The 27,714-nt window shown below is 41.6% G+C and overlaps 1 protein-coding gene across 3 annotated transcripts in view; it reads left to right on the top strand.

Annotated features, from left to right (window-relative positions):
• The first annotated feature begins 274 nt into the window (after positions 1-274).
• wizb (WIZ zinc finger b) overlaps positions 275-27,714 on the top strand; it is a 37,570-nt gene continuing 10,130 nt past the window's right edge. The window contains exons 1-14 of one of the 3 annotated variants that reach the window (XM_077558674.1): positions 275-535; positions 1,081-1,264; positions 2,217-2,418; positions 2,668-2,743; positions 6,111-6,259; positions 6,345-7,772; positions 7,857-8,288; positions 11,836-12,228; positions 17,202-17,336; positions 20,809-21,348; positions 21,432-21,860; positions 21,947-22,426; positions 23,001-23,537; positions 23,633-23,844. In XM_077558674.1, the coding sequence (XP_077414800.1) occupies positions 1,154-1,264; positions 2,217-2,418; positions 2,668-2,743; positions 6,111-6,259; positions 6,345-7,772; positions 7,857-8,288; positions 11,836-12,228; positions 17,202-17,336; positions 20,809-21,348; positions 21,432-21,860; positions 21,947-22,426; positions 23,001-23,537; positions 23,633-23,844 (5,124 nt within the window). In that variant the 5' untranslated portion in view covers positions 275-535; positions 1,081-1,153. Of the gene's footprint in view, positions 536-1,080; positions 1,265-2,216; positions 2,419-2,667; positions 2,744-5,739; positions 5,798-6,110; positions 6,260-6,344; positions 7,773-7,856; positions 8,289-11,835; positions 12,229-17,201; positions 17,337-20,808; positions 21,349-21,431; positions 21,861-21,946; positions 22,427-23,000; positions 23,538-23,632; positions 23,845-27,714 lie in introns of those variants that run through there. The other 2 variants (XM_077558676.1, XM_077558675.1) reach the window with 2 other exon arrangements.

A 27,714-nucleotide genomic window follows, 5' to 3' on the forward strand; every position in this document is an offset into this window, starting at 1 on the left:
CTACATCAATTGCACTTCGTAGATATTCTAACTTTCAATATCATTTAAATGTGTTAACGTAAATAATCCACTTAAGTATTTAAACTACCATAATATAGTATATGCAGTAAACAAGTAAATAGCATGCTATAGTAATTTTTTAAGGTAAATGTACAAAACACGCATGATCCAATACTAATTTTCTTGCATGAAAGAACCTTTAAAAGTGAAACTTAATAAACTTGCTGCTGGAGCTTCGAGGGCGACTCCAACTTCTCGTCACCTCCCAGTCGTTACGTACTTCGCCGCCGCGGTGGCGTGCCTGCAAATCTAATAACATGGAGTCCTGTGCCTGGCGGCTGCAAAAGGGCCATGTAAAACATCCCAAAACAGTCCGCAGTGACACTTTAAGAGCAGATTCGTGCATGTAAGCAGGCGGGGGCTTGTATCGAGCATCGTCTCCTGAGTGTCAAGCTTCTTGCTCGGTCTTCAACTATGTCGAGCGCCGCTTAGGCTGCGACTCCCTCCCCTGGATCCGCTAACCAGGCCGATATCAGTGAGTATTTTCCGGGTGAAATTGTAGCCGATGGGCGTTTGTGCTTTTTAAAAGGCACCGTGCATTGCGTCGTGGTTCTTAGATTGACCTGACAACGAACGATCTTCAACACCGGCCACGTACTTGGTATAAGCTAGCGCAAGACAAGTAAAGACGCTGCACCTTTTGACGTCTCGGATATTTTCTTATTGACTCTAAACGGACAGAAAGGACTCGGGCCTGGATATAAACGCCACATCTTTATGTAACCATTCGGGTATCCTGTCTCTTTTAAAAGAGCAGACATATTGTGAAAATGGGTCAGACAGGCCTATACAGCTGCTGCTGCTGCTGCTGCTCCTGCTGGTTTGGGATATACTGAGGACAGCTAAATCATGAACATTCTGCAACTCTGCAATCTTTTGCATTGTCTCACATACCTGCTATTAACACACCAACTGCGTTTTGTCATGCAAGTGAATGCAATCAGTGTTGAGTAATATATGAGGGTTGAAGGCACAGAAAGTAACTTAGCACTTTTTTTCTTCCTGTTTGGATGTTTGCAGAAGACAAGGAGGAGTGCACAATGTAGACAGTCTGCTCAACCGTGGGACTTCATACTGTTCTCTGGGGGGGACAATGGAGCCAGAAGGGCGACCCCTGACCCCAGGGACCAGCTATGTGCCCCCACTTTTGAACTCTGCACAAAACCCTGTCACCCCAGCCTTCCTTAATTGCGCCTTACAGCAGGTAAAAACCCTCATGTCACTGTCACTACTGTCATTTACGGTGGGAAAAATGGTGGGGCATGTCTTAGGTAATGTTATGAATCACACAGACAACATAAACAATTTGTGATTTATAATATAAGTTGACAGAAATACAAATGTTACTTAGCAGTATAAGCCACTAGTCGTTACAAAGCTGTAATAATTGCAGGGTAGCATGGTAAACTAGTGGTTAGCACATCTGCCACACATTTTTGAGGTTCAAGGTCCTAATCTCTACTCCGGCCTTTCTTTGTAGAGTTTTCTTTTCTTTTTGTACTTGTGTGTTTTGCTTCCGCATACCAAAAACATGCATGTTAAGTTTCATTGAACTCTAAATTATATATAGATGTGACTATAAATGGTTGTTTGTTTATATGTTCCATGCGATTGGCTGGCTAAAGTCAGCTAAAATGTCATCCAAAAAAACAACGTAGAAATTTGATGGATCTCGGTTAAAATTCTGCCCTGGCTACAAACCTGCTTCTATTTACAGTAGTGGTAGATTACTAAAACAACAAAGGTAAGTGTTGATGTAGACTTTTACATGGCATTGTTGAGCAACAGTCTTACATGGATTATTTGTCCTTGTTGGGCCACATATTTGTTGGTTGCTAGGCAGAACTTGTAAAGCACAATTCTTTGTGTCCCATAGCCCAGTGGGAAAAAATATATACGCCGGTCACACTTACTAGGTGGTTTAAATAGAATACGGGGGGATGAAGGTGTTTTGTGATGTCATCCATATCCATCCATCCATAACTAATTTGAGGCAAAAGGTGGGTTCAATCTTGCACTGTTCACCAGTCCATCACATCAATCACTAAACTACTGTATCTTTAAAATACAATGTTTGTTTTTGAATAAAGTCAACAAAAATGCCATTCTTAACCTATAACACAGTGACCATGATAAATATATGATATATTTTTTAGTCCTCACGTTCTTCCGATGTGAGCGATGTCCCGACGTCTGCTAAAGGCTCACAAGGTCACGATGGAGATAAGGGTCCCAAGCAGACCGAGGGCTCTGAGCACAGTGCAGACCCACCGAGGAGTGCACAGAGGAGATCCAGGTCCTCAGCCTTTTCTTCCTCCCTAAGCTGGGACTCTGACTCGGAAAAAGAAACACTTGATGGTAACATATCACTTTTCATATCTTGTAAAAGTTTTGCAACTTTATAGTGAAAACACAAACAATTCAGTCATTATCATTGTCGTCTTCTTATCGTTTTAAATGTGATTCAGTCTTCTTGTAGTCAGAAGTCTCTTAGTTCTCCCTCTATGTCTAAGCCATTTATAAGACAATGTAGTTTTGACTGTGAGTTTTAACTGTTTGGCTGTGAAGTGATTGTTTCTGTGGTTTGTGTGTGCTGTTATATGTCAGAGGAGGAGCTGCAGCATTTTTCTAACCCTCATGGTCTGGCTGCTCAAAGCCCAGGATCTCCTTCCTCTGGACCCAGGTGAGGAAGGTGGTACTGTGGTGTATTGTAATGTAAACTCAAGCCGTTTTTTAAACAACCATTTTGCAAAATGGCCTCATCAGAGCAGTAAATGAAAGTCCCGCTATTAGCCGGCTTACACAGACCTGAAAGGGAGCAATGTTCATTCGACTTCACAGTGAGCCAACTTCATGAAATCAATTAGAAGCACGACAACATCAGTGCTAGCATCTGGTGTGACATATAAATAATTGTTTTGCAGACACACCCAGTTGTACCGCTATCACAGCCTTCACCATATAAATGGGCATTGTCTTAACTCGGTTACTAACACCCGGAATTCTATGCTTGTGCTGTTTATACAGAATAGCGACTCAGGAAAAAAGGGCTGAATCCCGACTTGAACAGGTTGTGTTAAAAAGACAGTGTGTAAGATTTAGTGCCATCTAGTGGTAAATTAATATAATGCAACTACAGTGCCTCAGAGAGACCATACTTCACAAGCCTCCCATCAATTAAAATTTGGAATCAGCGAGCGAGTAGGCAGCCCGGCGAGCAGGAGCTAGCATGAGCGGCTACAAGAGCAGCTCGCGGAGAAGCTAGCAAAAGCTAGTTAGTGCAAAGCAGAGGGAGGCAAGCGGCAGGAGCCCAAATCACAGGACTCAGTAGCTGCGGAAGGTATGCAGCGGTCTACCCATTGGGTCCGACACTAGCTGCAAACACCACCAAAGGCTAACTATGTTCGCAAAGTTCTTCTCTTTCGAGTATCCGGAGCAGAAAGATGGCGGCGAAACATGTCAACCTCCTGTAATGCGCGGCACGGCGTAGGTAATATAATTAGGGATTACTAGACCTACGATTATAAAAAGAAAAACATGTTCGTTGATGTGATAGAACATGGTTTTTTTTTTGCATATTCTTGAAATAAACTGTGCGTTTTAAAATGAATTAATTATTAGTTCACCACAAGATAGCATTAAATCCTACACAATGCCCCTTTGAAAAGGCTGAAAATGGCCAAGTGGTTACAGCCAGAAAAAATTGCCACACAAATTTTGTTGAGGGTCCCACACAGTTTTCGGACATAGAACTTTTCATAGATCTATTGTGGAGACTCGCAGGCTAACTGCATTTGCATTCTTTTTTTTTTTCATTTCTCAAATTAAGAACATATGAAATGTGAGATGGTTAGGAATGCTATCTAAATTATGGCAATACTTAACGACGCCATACTGTACTGCATTTATATAGCAAAACAGACCAGGAAACAACTACAAAATTAGCAGTCCCAAATTACAGCATGCGTTACGTCACAGTGATTACATGAACTGCTCAAAACTGGTCAAAATGACACTGCAGGGTATGCCATTATTATTGATACTTAACTTAATTTTTCCCCAGGGAATCAGATACCATTAATGTTCATACACACTGCCTAATCAAATGAAGGACAATGAATTTTCAGTGGTGCCTTGCTTTAAAGCTACTGAAAGCAGAAAGTTGAACTGAAAATTGAATTTCCAGAGCCGTATATATAGAGAGAGTTTGGCCAACTCTGTTTCTGCAGGGTAACAAAATGGCGTCCATATGTCATGTGACCAGCAGCTGATCAATCACGCTGTGATTGGCCACGCTGTTTTTTGGTCAACTGCTGGTCACATGACATGGACGCCATCTTGTTGGCCAAATTCTCGCTATATACGGCTGTGTGAATTTCAGATCACTACTGCCACCTGTGGCCGAAAAATAGAACTACATTTTCTCTTCTTCACATACACAATGCGTGCATGACTTCACATCAGCAGACAGAGGGCGGGAAATTCAAACCCGAATCCAGTCTGAACTCTGAAAACTATTGACCAGAGGCTTGCAGGAGTACCCATTGTGAACAGCTAAGATGTTAATCTACAAATTAAAAAATGTTTAATGTGTCATAAATAGTCAAATAAAAAGTCTATTGTAAAGACATTTTTGAGCAGATTGTGCAGCTTTAAGGTACAGTCAGTGAGGTTCAGGTCTGGACTCTGGTGGCCAGTCCATGTTTGAAAATGTCTCATCCTTCCTGAACCACCCGTTCACTCTTTTACCCTTCTGAATCATGGTATTGGGTCATCTATGGTGTTGTGTTCACGTAGCAGACATTTATTTCTGTTGGCATGGGATTGAGTCCCATTTAGTGACCAATGGGATTAGTCTACAGTGGAGTCTGTTTTTCACTTGAAAACATTTGGGATAGGTGCCATGTGGTGACTGAGCACAACAAGTGGTAGATAGAAAATGGACAGATGGAATTCCTGTTTCCCCCCCCCCCCCTTTTTTCTTGGAGTACGGTTAAATCCGAAAAATATAACATCCATTATTGGGGAAGAACCAGCTCATGCGTTCAAGTGCTCAGCTGACCTAATTTTAAGAACATCATGTTGTTGAACCTAGACCTGACCAAAGAGCCTAACACTGTCCCACAAGGCATGCCCATCACCATGAAACATAGCCAGTTTGGACTCACCAGATCACATGATGTTCTCCCATTGCTGCAGAATTAAATATAGCTAGCTTATTGAAGCATTTCCCCTAATAGTCTCACCAATGAGTTGTTTTCTTAAGGTCATATATTGTACTGTAGATACTTTGTCCTATGGAGTTCTCATCACATTGTGTGTGGGGATATACATTGATTTTGTATGACATGATTTCATCAAATATTTACATAATATTGTGTTTAGTCACAATTATCCAAGGTTACTTTTCCAATCTCATTCATCCTTTCTGATAAAGCTCTGACTATTCTTAGTTTAAAAAAAAAAAACATTGCTGTGGACAATTCCTGAGTTGTTGTTTTTTGCTCGGTTAATATAGTCACTGATCTCCCCACTTGGTCATTTAAAGTTCTTAATCTTGCAGACACCTGATATTTATCCATCTAATCTAGTAGTAATAATTAAATTGCAGATGTCTTTTGTTGTTTGTTTAGCGAGTTCCATGTGATGACTTTATGCCTGGTGGTGCACAGAAGTTACAGTATATTCACAGATAGTGCCTCTATGGCATGTGCATGGAAAGCGTTAGTGTGACATTGTAAGTATATATGTGTATATGTATTGTATATGTACATATATATGTATATGTATATATGTGCAAAATGTATAGTGTATGTACATAGTGTATGCATGGATATATACATATATATATATATATATATATATATATATATATATATATATTAAAGTATATACAATACATACTCATACTGTAGTGTGAGTATATGTACAGTATATACACTATAGTGTACATATATACACTACTACTACTACTATATCTTTATAGAAAATATATTTTTATATAATGTGTATGTACAGTATATATTATTTTTCTTTTGGGTACTGTCCAGAGTTGACAGAGAGGATGTCAAAGAACCTGGAAAATTGCAGCATGTGGATCTTGAGGCTGCTCTGTCTGTCTCTGGGGAGGGATGCACAGAAAGTGAAGAAAGCACAAAAAAAGAAGAACCAAATACATCTCAGCTTGGCCCAACAGAATGTAAGTACCCACAAGGTAGAACAGAAATCTGTTTTCCTACAGTTTTTTGTAAGGCTCTTTTTCATTCACAACTTTTGGTTCACAGTAGGAGGTAGCCATGACTGTACGGTATCTGCGGGAGCTGAGGTCGCCCTCTGCAAAATCAAACTAAATGATGCTTGCCAGATGGAGGAGGACACAGACCAAAGGGAGGAAGAGAAAAGCCTAGAGGGAAAAGATATCAAGGCGCGTGAGATGGATGTGTACACCTTTACTGGAGACTCGGACCCTGAGTGTCCCTCTCCTGGCCCATGGGCTCACTCGACACTCGTCCAGAGGTGCAGAAAGAAGAGAGTCCTACTCGGGCCCTTCACTGAAACCTTACTACACACATCACCGGGGGATGCTACACAAGAAAGTGGGAGTCCTGAAAGGTCAATGAATGCTGAATTGACACCTCCAGGCCAAAGTGGAGGATCACACCATTTTGATGATTTTGGGAAAGGACTGGTAGAAGATCCAATCATGATCAGAGATGGAGAAGAAAAAGTAGATGAGGACGAAGACTGTCGTCTTGAGCACGGTACAGATATTTTCACTTGCGTGGAATGTAGCATATACTTCAACAAACAGGTCCACCTCAAAGAGCACATGATTGAGCACCGACAAACAGGTGAAGACGCTTCAGAACGTTTTCAGTGTCCTGAGTGTGGTTGGGACTTGCCGGATTCTGTCGTACTAGCCGAACACCAAAAAAGGCACCAGGAATCTCGTGTCAAGATCCTGGCAGAAATCGAGAAACTGAATAAAAATGAGAAGGCAAAAGAAAGACCAGACACTAAGGTAGTAAAGCAAGAAAGCCCACAACACATGAGTCCAATTCCTACTCCTGGCAAGGTGTCAGACACTTGTCCAATTCTATACCAGACTCCAGTTTCAACGTCAGATGGTGACCTTGTGGCTTCAGGTTCTTTTGGGACCACATTCCAACCGCGGGCTGCCTTGTACCGCCGTCGCTTTGTTTGCACGCAATGTAACTTCAGCACAAGAACCTCCCAGGCGCTTGCTAATCACACCAAGACACACATGAGAAAAAAATCCACTTTAGTATTTAAGTCCGGCTCCTCCTCTCCCGATCCCCCATCATGTTCATCTCCTCTTGGCTCAAGTCAATCCATAGCAAAGAGACAGAGGAAACAGGCTCACTCCGGATTGGACTCCATCTGCAGGACACAGGCTGATTCTGAGTCCAGCCATTCGTCTCATGATCGTGTTTCAAACTCCGTATTGGATTCCAACGACTCTATATCCATGCCCAACTCATGTCAAACCAAACCAACCTCTGAGAACGATGTGGCAACCCAGATAGTCCTTGGAAGTAATAAGAACAGGAGATTTAGTAGGAGAGCCAAGCTTGGGTCAAGACCAAATGACGACGAGTTTCCAGGGACTGAGGGGGACCGGGATGAGAGCCCTGAGATTGACCTTGAGAAGGTTGTTGTGAAAGGGCGCACCAGAGCTAAATCTAATCTAGGTGAGGCTAAAATGGGTGAACTAAACCATGATGCAATATTCAAGGCCTAAATTGTACCCTTATTGTTTCTTTCTTTTTATGCAGAATGTCCAGAGCAGCTGAGTGCTACAATATCTCCCCAAATGAGGAATAGTTTTAAAGAGAAAGATGTGCAAGAAGAAGAGATTGGCAGAAAGGTTTTTGTTTTGAGGAGAAGCAACCGCATTACTGCACCCCTTACAGAAATTGAGAGTGATGAGGATGATGATGACGACATTGACGAAGAGCGCATGCGACATTTGCTGTCTGGGGACATCTTAGATGAAGTGGAAGATGAGATTGATGAGGCTCTGAAGAGTGTGGAGAGGAAATGCCCCTACTGCCCCGATCGATTCCATAACGGCATTGGCCTCGCCAATCACGTCAGGGGTCACCTGAACCGGGTGGGCGTCAGCTACAATGTCCGCCACTTCATATCCCCAGAGGAGGTCAACGCTATTGAGAAGCGCTTTTCCTATCAGAAGAAGAAGAAAAAAGGTCAGCATCTTTTAATTTGTTAAAGTGTATTCTGAAACTCACCAAGATGGTGTTTATTTTGGATTGGTAAGGAAAGACGAGCAGACACTACGCCAACATAAGACACTATTGTAATCATGCTAAGATACTGATTTTCATGGTAAAATTGTGTCTCCTCTTAACTCATTCACTCCCAGCCATTTTCATTGAAGTAACCCCCTTCACTTTAAGCCATTCATGACCCATTCATGTCAGAATCTGTATCAAAGCCTTCTGTATGCTCTAGCATTAAAAACAAACAAACATAAAACACGTATAAATACGTTTTTGGGAGTGCATGACAAAGTATTAAAAAACGTATTTAAATCTTTTTGAGTTTGAATGAGTTAACATGCCGAATTTCATAAAACTGTGTTGTCAAAAATGTCCGATCTTCTACTAAGAATAATGTGATGAAAATAGGCAAGAATGTTAATGGAGCACTTCAAGATGCACTGAGAGACTGTAAGACAATTAAACCTATAAAGCAAGGGTTATGTCTGGTGGGCCATTTGTTGCCCAGAGGATGATGGCTTGCGGCCCCCGACTTGACATCAAAATTGAATGTATGTAATTGTTTTTTAAATCACTTAACTCATTTGCTCCCAAAAATGTAAAATTATTATATGTATTAAAATATTACAATATTTAAACGTTTTAAATGTTTTAAGTGTCCTAAAGACGTATTTATACAGCAGCAGAGTATCAAGAGGTCAACCAGGGCCATGTTGTAAACAAGCTGATTTCCCACAGTTCTAAACAGATTTGTGAATAATGATGAAACTTAGCTATACAGACGCTCCCCAACTTACGAACGAGTTACGTTCCGAGCGATCGTTCGTAAGGTGAATTTGTTCGTAAGTTGCTTCAGTGCTATATTTTGTATTATAATTGATGTTTAAAGAGAATACGTACAGTACTGTTCTACGTATGTTAGAGAGAGAGAGCGAGAGACACACACAGTATGTACATGTACGTAATAAGATAAATAAAATGAAGTTTAACTTACTTTTGGAAGATGTACTCGATGCTTAAGGATTTGATGGAGGAGGAGGAGGCGGAAGAGGAGGATTTTATATCATGAGAGGTTCTTCGTCGTCGCTGGAATGGACTTCAAAAGTTACTTCCTCCTCCGTAACTTCAATGTAGGAAGAAGTTGAGCGTCGAGGAGAAGAAGATGAGGGTTGATGAGTATCTTCCTTGGAGGATTTACTAGAAACTGGCCGAAAGAAGCGATCTAACGACGATTGCACAGTTTTCTTCTTTTTTCATCATAAATGATGCGATAGCACTGTGTGGCATCATTCAATTGATTTGCAACCTTTGTGCAACGTTCAATATTTGGGTCTTGCTGCTCGAAGAGTGCGATGGCTTTACAGTATCTATGAGCGACAGGCGTTTCTTCTTCTTCCTCCTCCTCGACACGTTGCTGAGCCTCCAATGCTGGGTGAGCTCTCACAGCGCCAGCGTCGGTATTAGCGGCGGAAAGAAGCACTACAGTACTCGGAAAAAGGTGCGCAATACAAAATCTAACTTACAGCATCTCTTTCCGAACATTTTTTGACATGCGCGCAGACATGTTCGTATGTACCGTTGTTCGTAACTCGAATGTTCGTAAGTAGGGGAGCGTCTGTATTCTAATGCTAATTGCTGCAAAACGGAAACAGGTAAACTTTTTTTTTCCTGATGAAAGAAGAGACTCTAATCTTTCTTTTGGTAGGTTCAATGTTTTTATAGCAAAAACACAATATTCTGTGGGCCTTGCAAAATCAATCCAAATCCAGTAAAACAGCCGGGGGCGAAGGGTTCGCTTGAGAGTGAAAGAGTTAAAAAAGGAGATGTGTCCTCTATGAAGCATTAACAAATGAGTTAATGTGAATGAGTTAAGGGCTACCATAGCTCAGGCTCATGAAAGTGGAAAGAGAAGATTTTCTATTGCCGACCCACTCTCCAAACCTGAAGAGAAAGCTTGGGTACGAAAAGAACCAATTAAAAAAAACAACTGAGGCTTTTTTTTTTTTTTAGCACAGCGACACTCCAACATGTCTTGAATACACAGAGAAAGTTATGATGCTCAAGAAATATTAATATTTTTACTCAACTGGACATACTGAGCAGTATGTAAAGTACCAGGGAGAGGAGAGAGTGGCCTCATGTACAAAGACTTGTTTGGCTTTTTATATTGAAACATGGCATACGGTTGAATCCAGAAAACGTCACACGCACAAAGACATCCGGATGTATGTATAACTGTGTACACATGAATCCAAGCACAATCTTTTAGTACATCTCAATCAATGTGGAAATATTGGCGTGCCAGACCCCACCCTCTCCACGCCACTATATAAATAAGCAAATTAGTGGCAGGACCTGCTGGTGAGAATAATCACTCTGCATGATCAGATTATCAAGCCATGAGACGCCACTGCAAAAAAGAGAAACTTCACAAAGTGTGAGCTGGAGATGCTGGTAAATGAGGTCGAGGTCTGAAAAGCTGTTATTTTCGGCATGCTGCCTGCTGGAGTCAATAACAAGCCACGTGATGAAAATCTTTCGGGATATGGCGGCCGCTACTAATAGTGGATGAACGCGCATGCTAAAGCAGTTTGTAGTTTATAACTGTGGATCTTAAGTTTCAACTTACAACATTACAGCTATTGATTTCTAAAAAAACAGGCATATTAAAATTTGTGGTGTCAAAGTTAAAGCGTTAACTGATTAATTAATCACAAAAAATGATTGGATTTAATCATGAATTAATGCAGATTAATCACACTATTAATTTTGACCATAGATTATCCTTTAGCGTGACAGCGGATGGCTACGTTTAAGGGAGCACAGGTTGTGTTTGAGCAATAGACATAATTACATGCATTAAAGTAAAGCATTTAATAAATGTTAGCATATCACATTTAGAATATTTATTCATGTCAAAATATTGGGGTAATTTTTTAAAATTTTTAAATTATGCAAGTAATTAACAGATTAGAAAAAAAGGAGGATGAGCGCGTACAGTGGATCAAAAAACGTTGAAGACGTCCTTATAACATTAAATGTTGAAAGAATTAACACATAACCGGTGCTCTTCAAATTTGGGGGGAAAAAAATGTTGATAAAAAAGCCTTTATTATTAAGCGATTAATCGTGATTAATCAAAATTCTAAGATATGATTAATCTGATTAAAAAATGTAATCGTTTGACAGCTCTAATTAAAATATACCAGCTCAAATATATCTAAGCTCAATTTTATAACTCGTTTTTTATCGATAGACATATGACAAAATGCAACGAGGCTCCTGTAAAGGGAAATATACTATGTGGAGTTATACGAAACTTCTCATACATGGACAATATCTGCTCGGGCCCTAATTAACATACATGTCTTTGAATGTGTGGGTAAACTGGATGACAGACTTTTTTTTCAGAAATGTTATTTTAGATGGTAACAGGAAGTGGTTGTATGCATTTGCATCACATCCAAAATTTGCGTCACATATCCAAAACAACAACTTTTTTTCCTCTCCACAGTGGCTAACTTTGATCCATCCACGTTTAGTTTGATGCACTGCGAGTTCTGTAGCGCTGGCTTTGACACTCGTGCCGGCCTGTCTAGCCACGCCCGAGCGCACCTTCGAGACTTCGGCATCACAAACTGGGATGTTACCATCTCGCCAATCCACATCCTGAGAAAATTGTTCTCTAGCAGACCGGACCTTGTAATCCCCACAGCACCCCCACGGAGCCCTGTCTCTGTTCACGAAGATGATGATGATGAAGAGGAAGAGGAAGAGGAGGAGGATGGGATCATTGAGGTTAAGATGGAAGGGGAGACAAATGAAAGGAGGATAGCTGCTGCTTCTCCTGTTTCTCTGTCGTCTGCATCTCCTGGACCTTTGAATGAGGATGAGGATGTTAAAGAAGGTACGTTTTATGGTTTGAATTCATTGTAGGCCAACATACAGCTCTCACTGCAAGACAGTTTGATTGAATGCCTGCTCAAGCTTTTTTGTGTAGTTTGTTCTGCATGCTTGTTGGTATCGTCTTTTGTCGGTCCCAAAATACGCATGATAAGTTAGCTGATGAAAAGCTCTAAACTCGATTTTGATAGACTCCAATTTCTCTGTGACCCTGGACAGGATAAGCTGTGTGGTAATTGCATAAATGGATAAACAGATGGATGACAATGCAAGTAGTCTGTTGAAGAAGAATCGAAATGTCTGATGTCTTTTGGCAGTAGCTGGACTCACACAGCAATTACACTCATGCAGTCTTTCTAAAATAATGCTTATTTACTTAAATATTCTTCTTCATGCTTTTGATTGGAAACTGCACTGAGAACCAGCAGCTGAGAAGTAAGAGTCTTTGTAAGGCTACCCTATCCCACAGAGATTGTTGTAACATGTACTAAACAACTAGTATTTGCAAGAAATTCCTGTAGCTCCTTCGTTGTTGCTTTTGGCCTCTTGACAGCCTAGCTGACCAGTTGTCTTCTCATCTTTTCATCTATTGTGGCGGGGCATTCAGTTTGATTATGTCACCGTTGTGCTATTTGGTTCCACTTGATGATGACTGGCTTCACTGTTTTCCATGGTATATTTAATATTCTTATTATGCTGTCTAAATGTCATCGATTTTCCTTGTTTCTTTAGTCTTGTTAAATGATATTGAAGGGTTTGTTTACTAATAGGGCTATTAGAGAACGAGTCTGCTTTTAGCTGAATTTAGTTGTGGGCCAAAGTGAATGAATGCTTAAAAAAAAAAAATCAGGCTTGGTGGTGTTTTGAAGCATGGATTAAATTAAATGAAAGGATGTATGATTGAAGCTATGGGCTCTCAGATGCTTGAAGTTCACCTGTCACTTTGAATGCCGAGTCAAAACAGGGGTGTCTGACCTGGGTGTCACCCTGTTCAAGTGCGTGTGTGTGTGTGTGTGTGTGTGTGTGTGTGTGTGTGTGTGTGTGTGTGTGTGTGTGTGTACGCGCGCGTGTGTATGAGGGAAAGAGGGAGAGTGAGACTGGAGGAGTGTGGTGAGAAAGTCTCCCGATGCCCGTTGATGTGGCACTCGACTCGGTGCGTTCATCCCAACCTCCGCCTCCTCTCGATTGGTCACGCCTTAGCTCAGCGGTGCATATGGGGGCAAAATGGCTGCTTCCACCTCCCCGCAGACCCAAACAATAGCGGAAAAACTGTCTTGCTCCGATGCGCTGCGGTCGCGGACCGGTGAGTAGCGGCCGGTGTCGACTCCGCGTGCCGTCGGTTCCCACGGCGGCGATGCAACGCGCGTCTCGAGCCGCATCTCGAGTCCCATTGTGGGCAGACAAGAGCCATTAAAAGTGTCAAGAAAATGCGCGTCTCCCTCGCAGGTAACGCGCACGTCAAAGCGCGTTAAGCAGGTCATTACTACAGGCATTGTTAATTACGAAGACGGGTGTGTGGATCGCATTATAATCGCTGATAGGTCGCTGTTTACAGTTGTATGAGTCAGTTTTTTTCGATCACCCCTAAAATTGCCTCCAGTTGCCCAATCCTCGCCATTTTACTTCGCTTTGATTTTCTTAAGAGGATGCTGTGATTCCCTTTGGTGGAATCATCTTGGATCTTGTAGTGGTTGTGATCGGAAACACGATGTTAACTTAGTGCACCACTATACTTATTTGGATCCAACTCAGACCACTAGCCCGATGTAAGTTTGACTTTAGTTGAGTGGATCCAAAGTGGAGCAGAAGGTTTACTTTGCTCCACGCTGGAGGATAATGAGTTCATTGGCGCTGTTCGTCTGCACCCCGAGGTGTCACATCGCCGCTCCATTTCAGTCAAGAGATGAGGGACCCGCCTACCAGACAAAAAGCTTTGTCTGTCGCCGCGTCCTTTTTGATTCACCCATTTGTCGCAGAAAATGGCACGTTTAGTAATGCGTAACTGCAGGAGACTGCCTATATTTGGGCCATTGCTTTTTGCACAGATTTTTTGAGTCACTTGTGTCTATGCATGAAATGTGTCTTTTGTGTGTTGCCATTCTAAAGACTGGGCTCATATTTTTCTGATGCCAAGGTTGTGCTTTGGTTTCTTCCTTGTGGTATCATTTGTGCACTTTACACATATTGAGACCTTCTTGAATTAATGTATTGTCTTCACCTTCAAATTATGACTTTTTAAAATCTTTATCTTTATCACTTGGTCCCTAGCGGGTCTAAACACCACATCAGTTGAATAATAACATCATCATTTATTTTATAACAACAATGACAACATGCAGCAGAATTGTGTGGAAAAGTCAGTAGGACCTATAAGGTCAAATACGCTTGTTCATTTGTTTGGATTCTAAATCTTTTTTTCATAGCAAATAATAGACATCAAAATGATCTTAAAACTTTAATAACTGTACAAGAAATGTTATTGGTTATTTATTGTCATACATGTGTAAAATAAATGATCCACCCATTTTATAGTGTATAGTGCTGATCTTCATTAGGGGAAGAGGGGGGCATTCCGTCAGTAGCCTACTGATGGACTGTCCGTCAGTCCGGACGGCCGTTTTGCGGATGAATGACAAGAAACTTAAAAAAATAAATAAATAAGATGGTCTAAGCACTGGCAGAAATGGGTTTTCCTCCGTCAGTGTAATCGTCACTCACTGGCCTAACTATCTAACTACCAACGGACCTCTCTGTTAGAAAGTCCACATTTTTGAACTACTAGTTGTTGACATTTGATTCATTGATTGAATTTTCTGCCAGTTTGAAATTTCCTACACTGTGAGCGGTTATTGAATGCACCTCGAGTTTCATGCTAAATGTGAGTGAGGCCCCAGAACGCAGTTGGAGCCGTAGCTTATTGTGGCTCAGGAGGTAAGAACTGGTTGTCCAGTAACCGGAAGGTCCACTGTTTGATTCCCGCTCTCTCCAAGTCATCTATCATTGTGTGCTTGAGCAAGGCACTTCACACACACGCCTCCAGCGTCACTCACACTAGTTTATGAATGGTGCGAATGTTGGTGGTGGTTGGAGGGGCCGTAGGCGCACACTGGCAGCCACACTTCCATCAGCCTGCCCTGGGGCAACTGTGGCTACTTATGTAGTTTACTGCTACCAGCGTGTGAGTGCATGAATAATGTATTCATTGTAAAGCGTCTTTGCTATAAATATGATGCATTATTATTATTATTATTATTGTGGAGTGGACCTAAACGTTTGACTCCACAAGCAAGTTCTTTAGAAGCCTGATAACGATCTTGTTCATCAATCTAGTGTGTTGATGGAGGGAGACATGAAAAACAGGCAGAACAGCTGGTCTAGGCCATTGGTTTCAAAAATTGTGGTTTAAAAAAAACCTCCACATAGAAATGAGTGTGATGGGTCTAGTACCACATGTCCCCAGCATGTGGCGCATTTCCTGGATGGTTGAGGTTAGTATTTGGGTTTCAGTCAGTTTGTAATTTTTTACATTTAATCAATTCCATCATAAGACGATGCATCATTAAAGGTGCCAAGAAATAGGCCAACAACAAAAAACAAACAGAAGAAGGCGCTTACAGGCAGAGACTCCGTGTAGGTGGAGTCAAACGTTGAGGTCCACTCTGCGTTGAGTCACACCTTGAACTGCACTCTGTAGCCAGGGCTTACTCAACACCAGTACAGTACTTGTTTTCCTTTGCTTCTTTTGAGCAGCTAGCGTTTGCACGTTAAAACTTCATAAAACTTCAGTTACAGATTGCCTTGCATTCCCACACAATTGTGTGCAGATGCCAAAAGGTGAGTTTAATCACTTAGAATGCCCATGTCAAGTGTTAATTGTACATTAGCATGCATAAATACATGCTCTTGTGTGATGTCATGCCAGGTTATGCTAGTTACTAGTTTCGGGTTACATGATGTGTAGAAGTTAAGCATGATGAGCTCCTGCTCCAATGCAGATGATGTACTTGACCGCGCATGTGACATATGGGCAATTGGATACCGCCTTCCAGCCCCGAACTTTGTGTGCAATTTTCTTTTTCAGATATTCTAGTTGATAGCGCATCATTGTACTGTTATTATCGGACAAGCGGCTTCATATTTGATTTGAATACTGTGGCACCTACATGTCCCGACACCCCAAAAGTCATACAAGTTGGAGTTTGACATTGAACCATCAGCAGCAGCAGGAATGAGTGTTTAAGTGCCATGATAGTCAGAGATGATGACCAAGAGACATGTCGATGACGGAGCAGAATGTTGGTTGTTTTCGAAGTTTAGCATTGTTACTATTAGATTACTATTTCCTTGTTTTTGCGTCATTGTTGTTGTCTTGATAGGATGCTCAGTCAATATCAAGGAGCTCTATGTTAGCCAAGGACTTGGATGTTTAAGAAGAAGGAGCACTGACTAATGATGTCAACTGAAATTTTAGCTATCATCGCTATTAGCCAAACATAGAAGCTAATGCTAGTAGCACTGTTAGCTGCTGCTAATCTGTGCTAATTTTTCCTTACCTGTTATCTTTGACATCATCATCAGTTTCTTTGGGTATTTTGAGATGATTCTTTCACTCTGTAACTTCGGTATATAATAATTATTCAAATTCAGTTTTAGGTTTAAGCCCATAGATGTCCTTCTTACTGTAAAATGATTGACTGGAAAATCTTGCCGACGTCTTTCCTCTTCGCATCGTGTTCGCATTTCCCGTATGCACCAGAAACTGCAAAATACAAAAACTTCTACTCACACCTGTTTTTGCATATATTTGTTAAATAAGCTAATAAGCTAAGCTAAATAAACTAAGAATGAATTATCCTGAATAATTCCTAAAACCTTAAAATTGAAACGGGGGTTTCCTTTCTCACATGAATCACTATTAAGTTTCCTATTCAACATTGGAATTCTATACTACAATGGACTGTGTGTGATGTATTGTAGGTGACGGAGAGGCTGAAGAAGAGGTCGAGCCTGAGTGCCTGGCTGTCGATGGCCTCAGCTCCAGCCCAAAGAAAACACGTCTGCAGCGCGTCGACGAGGATTGCCTTACTGCAGGGGAAGATGAAGACTGCAAAGGTGACAGAAACAGTGGCCTTTTTTTTTCTTAAACGTGAAGGTTGCATTTGCTACTGCTTAATCTTACAATGTCATTCAGTCCAGTTATTCGGTTGCTGTCCTTTTGGAACAATCTGTACTAAAATACCAATTTGCAGTAATTACTGGTTTCTGAACTTTCATTTGGTTCAAAAAGGTACAGGTAAGTACATTCCCAAGCTGTAAGCTTCAAGTGTCAACAAAAACAGTAGCAGTAGCTTTTAAGAGTAATACCCTCAGTCAGACATTGTATCCCTAAATTAACATTTTCTTCCCTTAGTATGGCTTTGAGGTAGGACGAAATATCAATATCGTGACATTGCATCATTATCTCTTATGTACAGAATCGATACAGCAACATCAGATACGGTTGCTGTCCAGATACAGTTGAAATACAATGGCGAGAGACATAAACCGATTCAGTTAGTGAACCTATTATTAATAATATTAATAATAGGGCTCCAGACTAGCATTTTTTCCTCTGAGCGCAGTAGCCCCTAACTAAAAATTTTACGAGTGCCCGGAATAAAATGTATTGGTGCACATGGTAGATTGACAAAGTAATATTCACTTTTCACTGTATAAATACTAAAGTTGTTCCAATACCACTTTTTGGATTCCGATAATGATTCTGATACCCGGCTGTGCCGATGCCAATACTGTACCGATACTATGCCGTTTGAAAAAATCATGTTTTGTTTTTTAATTCCAAAGAACTGCATATCACTTGGCTGTCAAATCATTACTATCTTGGTCAGGCGCAGGCACTGTTTAAAAACCTTTGTGAAACAGGAAATGCATGCACTGAACACCTGTGATCACACGTCAGTGAGTGTGCGCTGCATTCACATTTCTATATTCGTATCGGTAAATGGCATCGGCCTATTATTTGTTAGTACTCGCTGATACCAATGCCAGCGTTTTAATGCAGTACAATAATAAATACTACATACGTACCAGTGGCAGCTGCTGGTCATTCAAATGAGAGGAAGCTAATTTTTTACACCTCAGACAGATCATCCAGTCATCAAGCAGTAGCCGAATGTCCCATACTCCATAAACCCCCCCAGAGACGCTGAGCGTCCGATGGGCGGGATAACTCGCAGCATTTATCCAATGACTGTCCAGCTTCGCACAGTGGAACAACCCACTCTACGAAGCAGCGTCCAACTGTGTAAAAGTTTAATGGCACTGCAGGGATGAATGAGAAGGAATTTGTGTCAGTTATCAGTGATAAGTATCTGATTCTGAAAAAAAGATTAAGGTATTCTGGCGCATAATGAATTGTACACACAGCAGTGCATATTTCATCACTTTGTTTTTTAAGGGGGAGGGGCATTTAGGGGAAGCTGAGCTTCCCTTGCAGTCTTAGAGCGATCGCCACTGATGCATACATACTCATACATAGGTCTCAATGGCCTTACCCCGTCTCAGTCTCTTGGCCTCAACAAACTGGCGCTGAGCTCATATGCGGCAATCCTTTCAGCTTGCCTCAACAAATGAGCTCCCCTCGACAGAACACCGCTGCGCAACTGAGGTGTGCCGGAAGTTATGTCTGTGGCTGTCAAGTGCAGCCTTTGGTGGACACAGCCTACGAATTTGGACACAGCCAATAATTCATGATGTTATTGATAGTATACGCTTAACTCATTCACTCCCAGCCATTTTCACTGAAGCAACCCCCTTCGCTCCCTGATCTTTTATTGGATTTTGACAGATTTTGAAAGGCCCACAGAATATTGTGTTCTATTGCTATAAAAACATGCAACCTACCAAAAGAAAAAATTGTCTCTTCTTTCATCAGGAAAAAAAGTATATTTATATATGTTTCGGTTTTGCAGCAATTAGCATTATAGTATAGCTAAGTTTCATCATTATTCACAAAGCTGTTCAAAACAGTGGGTAAAAGAGCCTGTTGCAACATAGCCCTGGTTGATCTCTTATACTCTGCTGCTACCCGCTGGGCGTTTTTTGTAATAACTACCATTGCTTTAAGCGATCTCATCAGGTCAGAGGCTGCATCAAAGCCTTCTGTATGCCCTAGCATAAAATAAACATAAAACACATATAAATACGTTTTTGGGACCATGACAATATTTCAAATAGAACGTTTTTATACGTTTTTGTGAGCAAATGAGTTATATATATATAATAATAATAGCAACACTGATGTAGTGCTTTTCAGGACACACAAAGACGATTATATAAACCTGTACATGGTCAGTTCAATGAGTGACTCATCTGTCTGGCAAAGAAGCAGACTCAAAGTGGGCAGACATTTATTTGTTACTTATCCACATAATTCAAAGGGGAGCTTAATGTGTATCTTGGTAAGTTTTCCACCAGAGAGAAAAATTGCAATGGCCTTGACTTCTTAAGTGAAGCTTGCACAGATAAGTTTCCTTGACTTCACCAGTTGACATGAGCTCAGTGAAGGTAGACACAAATCTAGACCAACTTTTCAGTTTAAAGTACACTTTTTCTCTCAGATCTATTGTATAAGGTTCCACAATAGCTTATCAATACTTCCATCAGGGTGGCAAGGCTACAGCAGTTACATGCCACCAGAAGGTTGGAAAGAAGGCTTTACTCATAGATAAGGTAATATTGCAGAAATTTACTGTGACTCTTCCCTCTTCATAGTTGAATTCATTGCAGCTTTCACAGTATCAAGGTCATTTTTTTAAAATCATGGTCAATTAGTCTCATCAGGTACTTTCAGTTGTGTAGTGTAAGGAAACAAGTGATTCGCCTGTCTTATCCAGTGGTGCAACTGTCCATTAGTTTTTGGCATAAATTAAACTGGATGAACCATATGTATAAATCAATCATTTTGCTTATCTATTTGGACCCATGTCTGTTTATTGGGTTTTTTTCTCTGCAGGCCAAGGCCCAAATGATAAGGGAAGCACGCCACTTTGTTGTTTTAGTATTTGCATTCCTTAGGTAGTAGAAATGTCTTCCTGAATGGTTTTGACAGCCTGACATTGGAAACATTTTTTACTGACACCTGGGCCATTTTGAACACAACACTCATTCAGTGTTCAGGTATGCTTCAGCAAGATCAGATGGGGAAGATCAGGAAGTGGAAACAAGACTTGTTTCCACCAGTTTGGTTCAGTTTGGCTCAGTACGGTTCAGATCGGTAAATCTTGATTAGACCTGTGTCCTATCCACTCCATAAACAATTAACACAAATTCCTTTCCCGGTCTGCATATTTGAAATGGAATGAAATTTTGGTTTCTTCCATCCAACCCTTGTGTGTTTACATGGAAGTGCCAATCATCTGTTTGAACAATCAACAAACATTGGTTTGTCTAGCCCCCCAAAAATGTACAGAACTGAACCAAGACTGCTTGGTAAAAACGCTTGAATGAAAAGACTGAGTCACTTGGATCAAATGAAATAAATGTATCATTTCATAATTCATGGAATTTCTGGTCTCTCTTACAGTTCATGACTTGAAGTGTGAAATTTGTGGCACTCAATTTACGACCAGGCGTGAGATGTCCAGCCATGCTAGCTCTCACCTGCGGGCATCCATTGACCTCCTCTGCCAAACTGCCAAGGATCATAACCTAGACAGCCAAATAAGCTCACCGCACCTGGAGCCCCATTCAGCCAAGAGTTCCTCTCTGTTTGACTCGGAGAACCACAAGGACAAAGGACATGAGGAAGGCGAAGAATTGGATGAGAAACCGATACCCCTTTCCCTTTTGACCAAAGCAGTTAAAGCAATGTCCTCCCATTCCGGTTCAACAGCTACTCCCTCTCCTGGTGGCTCTCCGATTCTGTCTCATGCAAGCTCTCCAACTTCAGTGGTCAGGAAAGCCCCTATTTCCTCTTTACTGCCGGTGTCTTCCCCCTTGCGCTCCGCAGAGCACAAGACCGTGGGGTTGAAAAACTTGACCTCTAACCTCTTAACCTCCGCCACCATGTCACCATCCAAACCAATCTGGGCCCCACATGAAAATGATGCTCCTCTCAACCTCAGTAAGTGTCTGGTTGTCTGTTTATTCGTATGAACATGTTTGTCCATTGACATTAATTTTTTAAATCTCTTTCTAAATATGCAGCCCTTGAGATGGAGCCCAGCAAGGATATAGTTTGTCAGCTGTGTGGTGCCTGGTTTGAGACGCGCAAAGGCTTGTCCAGCCATGCGCGGGCACACCTACGGCACTTTGGGGTGGAGTACTCCGAATCGAAAGGCTCTCCTATCGCCCTCCTGAATCAGCTTATGGACTCGGACGACTTCAAGCACAAAGCCAGTGAATTCCAGCTTGACACTGAATCCCGGCGTATCCCTACCATGCTCTCCTCCCCCAAAAAGGCAATGCTTCCTTCCTCCTCTCCATCCCTACTGTATAAGGTGACAACAGCGGGAAGCGGGTCGACCTCCAAAGCTACCTCTCCCTCATCCTTTGGCCCGCCTGCCAAGCGTCTCAAATCATCTTCCATGCAAGTCTTCCGCCTCAGCAGTGGCGAGCTCATGACCCTCCCACCGAGTGAGTCTTGTGTCATTGGATGAAATGAATATGTGCTCTAGTATACAAGATGATGCAATATTCTGTTTGTTTTTTTAATTGCTCAGGTGAACCTACAAAGGAAATAGGCTGTGAATTCTGTGGGGAATATTTTGAGAACCGTAAAGGACTGTCCAGCCATGCTCGATCCCACTTACGTCAAATGGGTATCACTGAGTGGTCGGTCAACGGTTCCCCAATCGACACCCTAAGAGAAATCATCTCAAGCCGGGGCTTGCCTTGCGCCCGTCCTTTAAAAACTCACAAAACTCCGCCTCCATCCTCTCCTGGCCCCCCTCGTTCCCCTCTCTCCACTTGCTCCTCGCCATCGGCCGTCCCTAGCCGACTACCCTTCGCCCGCTCCTCCAGTCCTTCTCAACCGGCCGGTTCCAAGTCTAATTCAACTCTGACGATTTCCTCAAGCGGGCTGATCCTGAAGCTGAAGCCTGAACCTGTGCAGTTCGAGGTCACAACTCCTGAAACAGTGGGCAGTTCTGGGGGTTTCTCCAGATGGCGCGAATCTGACAATTCATTCCCACTCAACTTGGGTAAGTTTTGTCATCTAAGATTTTGTTAATGCTTCATAGGGGACACATCTACTTTTTAACCCATTCACTCCCAGCCATTTTCACTGAAGCAACCCCCTTCGCTCCCAGCTGTTTTACTGGATTTTGACAGATTTTGCAAGGCCCACAGAATATTGTGTTTTATGGCTATAAAAACATGGAACCTACCAAAAGAAAGATTAGAGTCTCTTCTTTCATCAGAAAAAAAAGTATATCTGTTTCCATTATGTAGCAATTAGCATTAGAATATAGCTACGTTTCATCATGATTCACAAATCTGTTTAAAACAGTGGGGAAAAAGAGCCTTTTGCAACATAGTCCTGGTTGATCTCTTATACTCTGCTCCCACCTGCTGGCCGTTTTTGTAATAACTACCATTCAATTGTTCTCTTCAGTTCAGAGGATGCATCAAAGCCTTCTGTATGCCCTAGCATAAAAAAAAAACATAAAGCACGTATAAATAGTTTTTGGGGACCGTGGTAATATTTAAAATAGAATGTATTTATACGTTTTTGGGAGCAAATGAGCTAACTGTCTCTCTCTGGTTTCACCACAGCTATGTCTCGTGAAGTGGAGCCTACAAGAGATATTCGCTGTGAGTTCTGTGGAGAGTATTTTGAAAACCGAAAAGGCCTCTCTAGCCACGCTCGATCCCATCTGCGTCAAATGGGCATTACAGAGTGGACGGTCAACGGGTCGCCCATTGACACCCTAAGGGTGATTATGCACAAGAGAGGGATAAACGCGTCCTCTCAACCTGAGGGAGCCACGAAGGAGGGTGCCAAAAGTCCCTCATGGGCAAACACAACTAAAAGTTCACGGGTTTTGTGTAACACTGGCTACCAGTCATCCAGGCTCTATAAATCCCCTCTTAGTATGCCGTCATCAGGGTCCAGGCTTTCCAAGCATGGCCTAAGCTCCGTGGGCCCGCTAGATACCCCAACCTTACCGAAGATTGTCAGGATTTCCCCACTAGGAAAACAGTCAGAAGAAGCTGAGTCTATGGATACTTTCAACACAGTGCCACATCAACGTAAGAGTTTCTCACCGCTGCCACACAAAAAAAACTCCCCTGACAAGTATGCTCGTAAGGGTAAGTGATCATATTGTCTTCTGCTTTTTAAAACTGCAACGCTATGATGGTTCTTATTGTCAACTCGCTCCCTTCCCTGTGTCCTGTATTTTCAGATCCAAGCTGTGAGCTGTGTGGCTTTTACTTTGAGAACCGCAAGGCGCTGGCGAGCCATGCCCGAGCCCACCTCAGGCAGTTTGGGGTGACTGAGTGGTGTGTAAATGGGTCCCCCATTGAGACACTGAGTGCATGGATTCACAGCAGGCCACAGAAGGTGTTGGAAATGCACCGTAGCTACATGCAGAGTAACCGCCCCAACTCCAAGAGGGTAAGTAGAAGCAGTCTAGTTTATCCTTGTTCGTCAAATAGCTCAGAACCCAGCCAATGTTTTTAGCTCCTAGGCTTTATTGCATGTATCTTTTACCTTTGACACCTCAGTCTATTGTGAGTTCTGACAAAAAACAAAAACAAATAGACAAATCACAAAACTAAGCCGCTCAGATCATACCCCACTAAGGTGCTCATCTGACGCACCCTATTGGCTCTCTATGTTTCTAAAAAGGCGTCACATGCTTGGAGATCTAACGTGCCTCAGCTGGTTGTTTGACAGGCTTTGTGTGTCTTGGAACACTTGAGACGTGTTGTCTTTCAGCTTTGAGTGTTAATGTAGATTCAGTGCCTTTACATCCCGCAAACATCACTGTGGAGACAGATGCCAGCACAAGTGAGCTATTGACTTGATAGTTACCATAGTAACCAGGGTGCCTTGCAGCTTATGTTTCATCTTCACATAAATTACCGTGTGCTGCTGATTGAAGAAAATGTTTTTCTTCCCTCCTAAAATTAGTTTTTGCTGCATTTGCGTCACTGTCACACCTTTTGCCCGGGCTGTGATGTGACACACATACAGAATGGATTACCTTAGAGATGTCATTGTGTTTCTAATAGACTGAGTCAGAATCCCACAGTATTTCAGATGTAAAAAAAATGGAACAGAAAACAATAGAATAGAGCTTTATTGTCACAGGAACAATGACAAATCAATTCCATGAATTCAATGAAATGAACAAATAGTCATTTGTACACTACCAGTCACAAGTTTTAGAACACCCCAGTTTCTTGTGAAAAATAAATAAATAAAAATCATGCAGTTTTCTACATATTTCTCCGTATACTCTGAAATGAAAGCTCAAAACAAAAACAAATCAAGTAAAAAAAATAAAATAATAATAATAATGGAATCAATCTATAAACCAAAATGTATTCTAAACTTTTGACCCATTAAACCTCGACAGACGTAACAGCTGAATACACTCATTGCATTCCTTCTACAATAGAAATCAAACATTCTCTCTGCAACCCACCCAAAATGGGTTTGTGACCCAATTTTGGGTCCTAACCCACCAGTTGAGAACCACTGGTCTAGAGTTTTTGTTTTTAATGTCTGGGCTCAGTTTCCTGTGTGGAGTTTGCATGATTTTATCCCCTTGCTTGTGGTGGTTTTCTCTGGGTACTCTGTATTTCTCCCACATTTGAAAAATATGCACGTTCGATTAAATAAAGACTTTATCTGGGCCGTCTCGCCTAACAGGCAAGATAAGTGAAAGCTAAGGGTGCAGTTTAGGGGTGCAAAAAATATAATTATATTAAAACAAATTATTATTACTAACTCTTCATTCAAAAGTCAAACATTTTCTATTGTTACGAAAGGAAATAGGGGTAAATTGAAATAAAGATAATCAATTAAATAAATAACAGGAGCGATGTGAACAAGTTTGAAATCAGTGCCGCGATGTACCCAGCCACAGCTGATAGCTAAAGTAGATGTAAACAAACACCATTATGAGTACCAAGTGGTACCAAGCTGCTTAACCTGCATTTAATTAAGTCCTGAGTGCCGGGGTCAATTTCTGTATAGATGTAAAATTATGATGACAACTTTAAATGGTTTATGAAAATTAAACAATTCCATGATCGAGTAATACATTTGAAAGAATCTAACTTTAGTAAAATATGTCAAGGACAATAAGGACATGAAAGCTCGCCTAAGGTGCCAAAATGTGTATGGCTAGCTCTGAACTATATGTACACAGTAATTGAATGGCAAACAGTCCAGGAAGAATCCTGCCTCGCGCTCAAATATCAGCTGGGTTAGCCTCTTGCCACATGCAACCTTGGAAACAGGAAATGCAGTTGAAAATGAATACAGTAATTTCTGGACTAAAAGGCGCACCTGACCATAAGCCGCGCTAGCTAAATTTGCGGAATACTGCAGTTTGTTACACATATAAGCCATACCCGACTGTAAGTCGCAGGTGTTTTAATGTTACCGCACCGGGTTCCTGCTACATTCTTTTCCATAATGAGGGCGCAAAATGTCTCGCTCTCATTCTGTCTCTCATACTGTATTTGGGCTCACTTTGTTTGTTTTGCTCTGCCTGACGCTCTTGCGCTTCCCTTTATAGTGCGCCCCCTTGTGAGCTGATGGATAAGCCGCACCTTTGTATTAGCAGCAGGGTCGATTGCAAGTGAAAAAAAGTAGCGGCTTATGGTCCAGAAATTAATGTACCTTTTATTTCATGGGAGTCTCTTTCTGAATGTTTTCGACTCCTGTTTTGATGCAAGTGTCTTGTTAAGCAAATGAGTGTTGCCTGGAGGAAGTCTTTTTGATGTAGCTCAATTTCTCCCAGGTGACGTCATGTTGTTGCTCTTCAAATCACAAACGAGTTGAGACTAAATCAAGAGTGTAGTGAACTCCATTTCGCCTCAATTGCTTCAAAACAATTGAAACAAACGTAATGAAGGAATCAATTTTTATGCCAATCCCAATTCAGAAGGTGTCTGTAATATATCAACTTCATGCTTTTGATGTGGCGTTGCAGCTACTCTGAGCCCCTCCCTGATGACTAAGCTTCTCACTCTTTCTCGAAGATTCAGCCCAGACATGCTACAGAGAAAATTCATTTGTAATGCTTCCTTTGGGGACATGCTCTTCATGACTACAGATTTCATAATTATATGCGAGATTAGGAGCCTGTAAAACAGCTCTCTGTTTACTATGACACACAGGTACAGTGATCTGCATCACTGCAGATGTCGCATTATTATTATTTTCTGTTCCTGTACTCCCGACACAAAGGTGACACTCTGCGTCGACCAGTCTTTGGGAAGCATCATGTCTAGCCAATATTGCGATCAGTTCCTCGAAAAAATGGTGATGCAAAGTCAATGAAAAATCATTCTTTATACTTAAAACTGAACCAAGCTGTGTGTGCAGTTTACCACAGCTAGTATTGGTGAGTGTTAAAGTCACAAAATGTATGGCAGCATGCTACACCACATCTAATTTACATACACATTCAACCCGGGAACTGAACCCACACAACCTGCACCCAAGTCATTAGAATGTATTACTCACTACATCATATGTTCCCATTATTAAAGTCACAGTGTGTAGGATTTAGTGTCATCTGGTGGTGAACTAATAATTCATTATATTTTAATTTCATTAATATGCAAACAAAAAAAAGTATGTTCTATCACATCAACATACATTTTTTTTAACAGAGGCGTGGAATTGCGTCAATTCCCGTCAATGAAGATGCCTACCTTTTCCAGAGTGCTTCAGCATTTTTTGGCGAATGCTTTATGACGCAAAGTGCTCGGTATGTGTAATTTTTTCAAGACTTCACGTCACTGTGCTTGTGCCGAAAGGTGGGCGTCGCCATCAACAGGAAGTGACGATTAACAGAAGTGCCCAGTTTTTTAATATAATCGTAGGTCTAGTCATCGCTAATTAGATAAATACATGCCTTCGGGAGGCTGACATGTTTCACCACCATCTTTCTGCTACGGATTCCCGAAGGAGAAGAACTTTGTGAACATAGTTAGCCCTGGTGGTGCTTGCATCTGGCGGACCCAAAGGGTTGACCACCGCTTACCTTCCACAACTGGGACCTGCCGGTGGTCGTTGCTTAGTTTTTTGGGCTCCTGCCGCTTGTCTCCCTATGCTTTGCTCTCACTAGCTTTTGCTAGCTTGTCCCGCTAGTCACTCTTGTGCGAAGTCTTGCTAGCAGCTCTTGCTAGCCGGGCTACTTGCTCGCTCCAAATAATATCCAACCATATTATAATTGGTAGAAATTGGTAACAAAATTGTTGCATTCTACAAACTCCAATTCCAAAAAAGTTGGGACACTAT

Source organism: Vanacampus margaritifer, chromosome 2 (assembly GCF_051991255.1).
Source record: "Vanacampus margaritifer isolate UIUO_Vmar chromosome 2, RoL_Vmar_1.0, whole genome shotgun sequence".
NCBI classification, from domain to species: Eukaryota; Metazoa; Chordata; class Actinopteri; order Syngnathiformes; family Syngnathidae; genus Vanacampus; species Vanacampus margaritifer.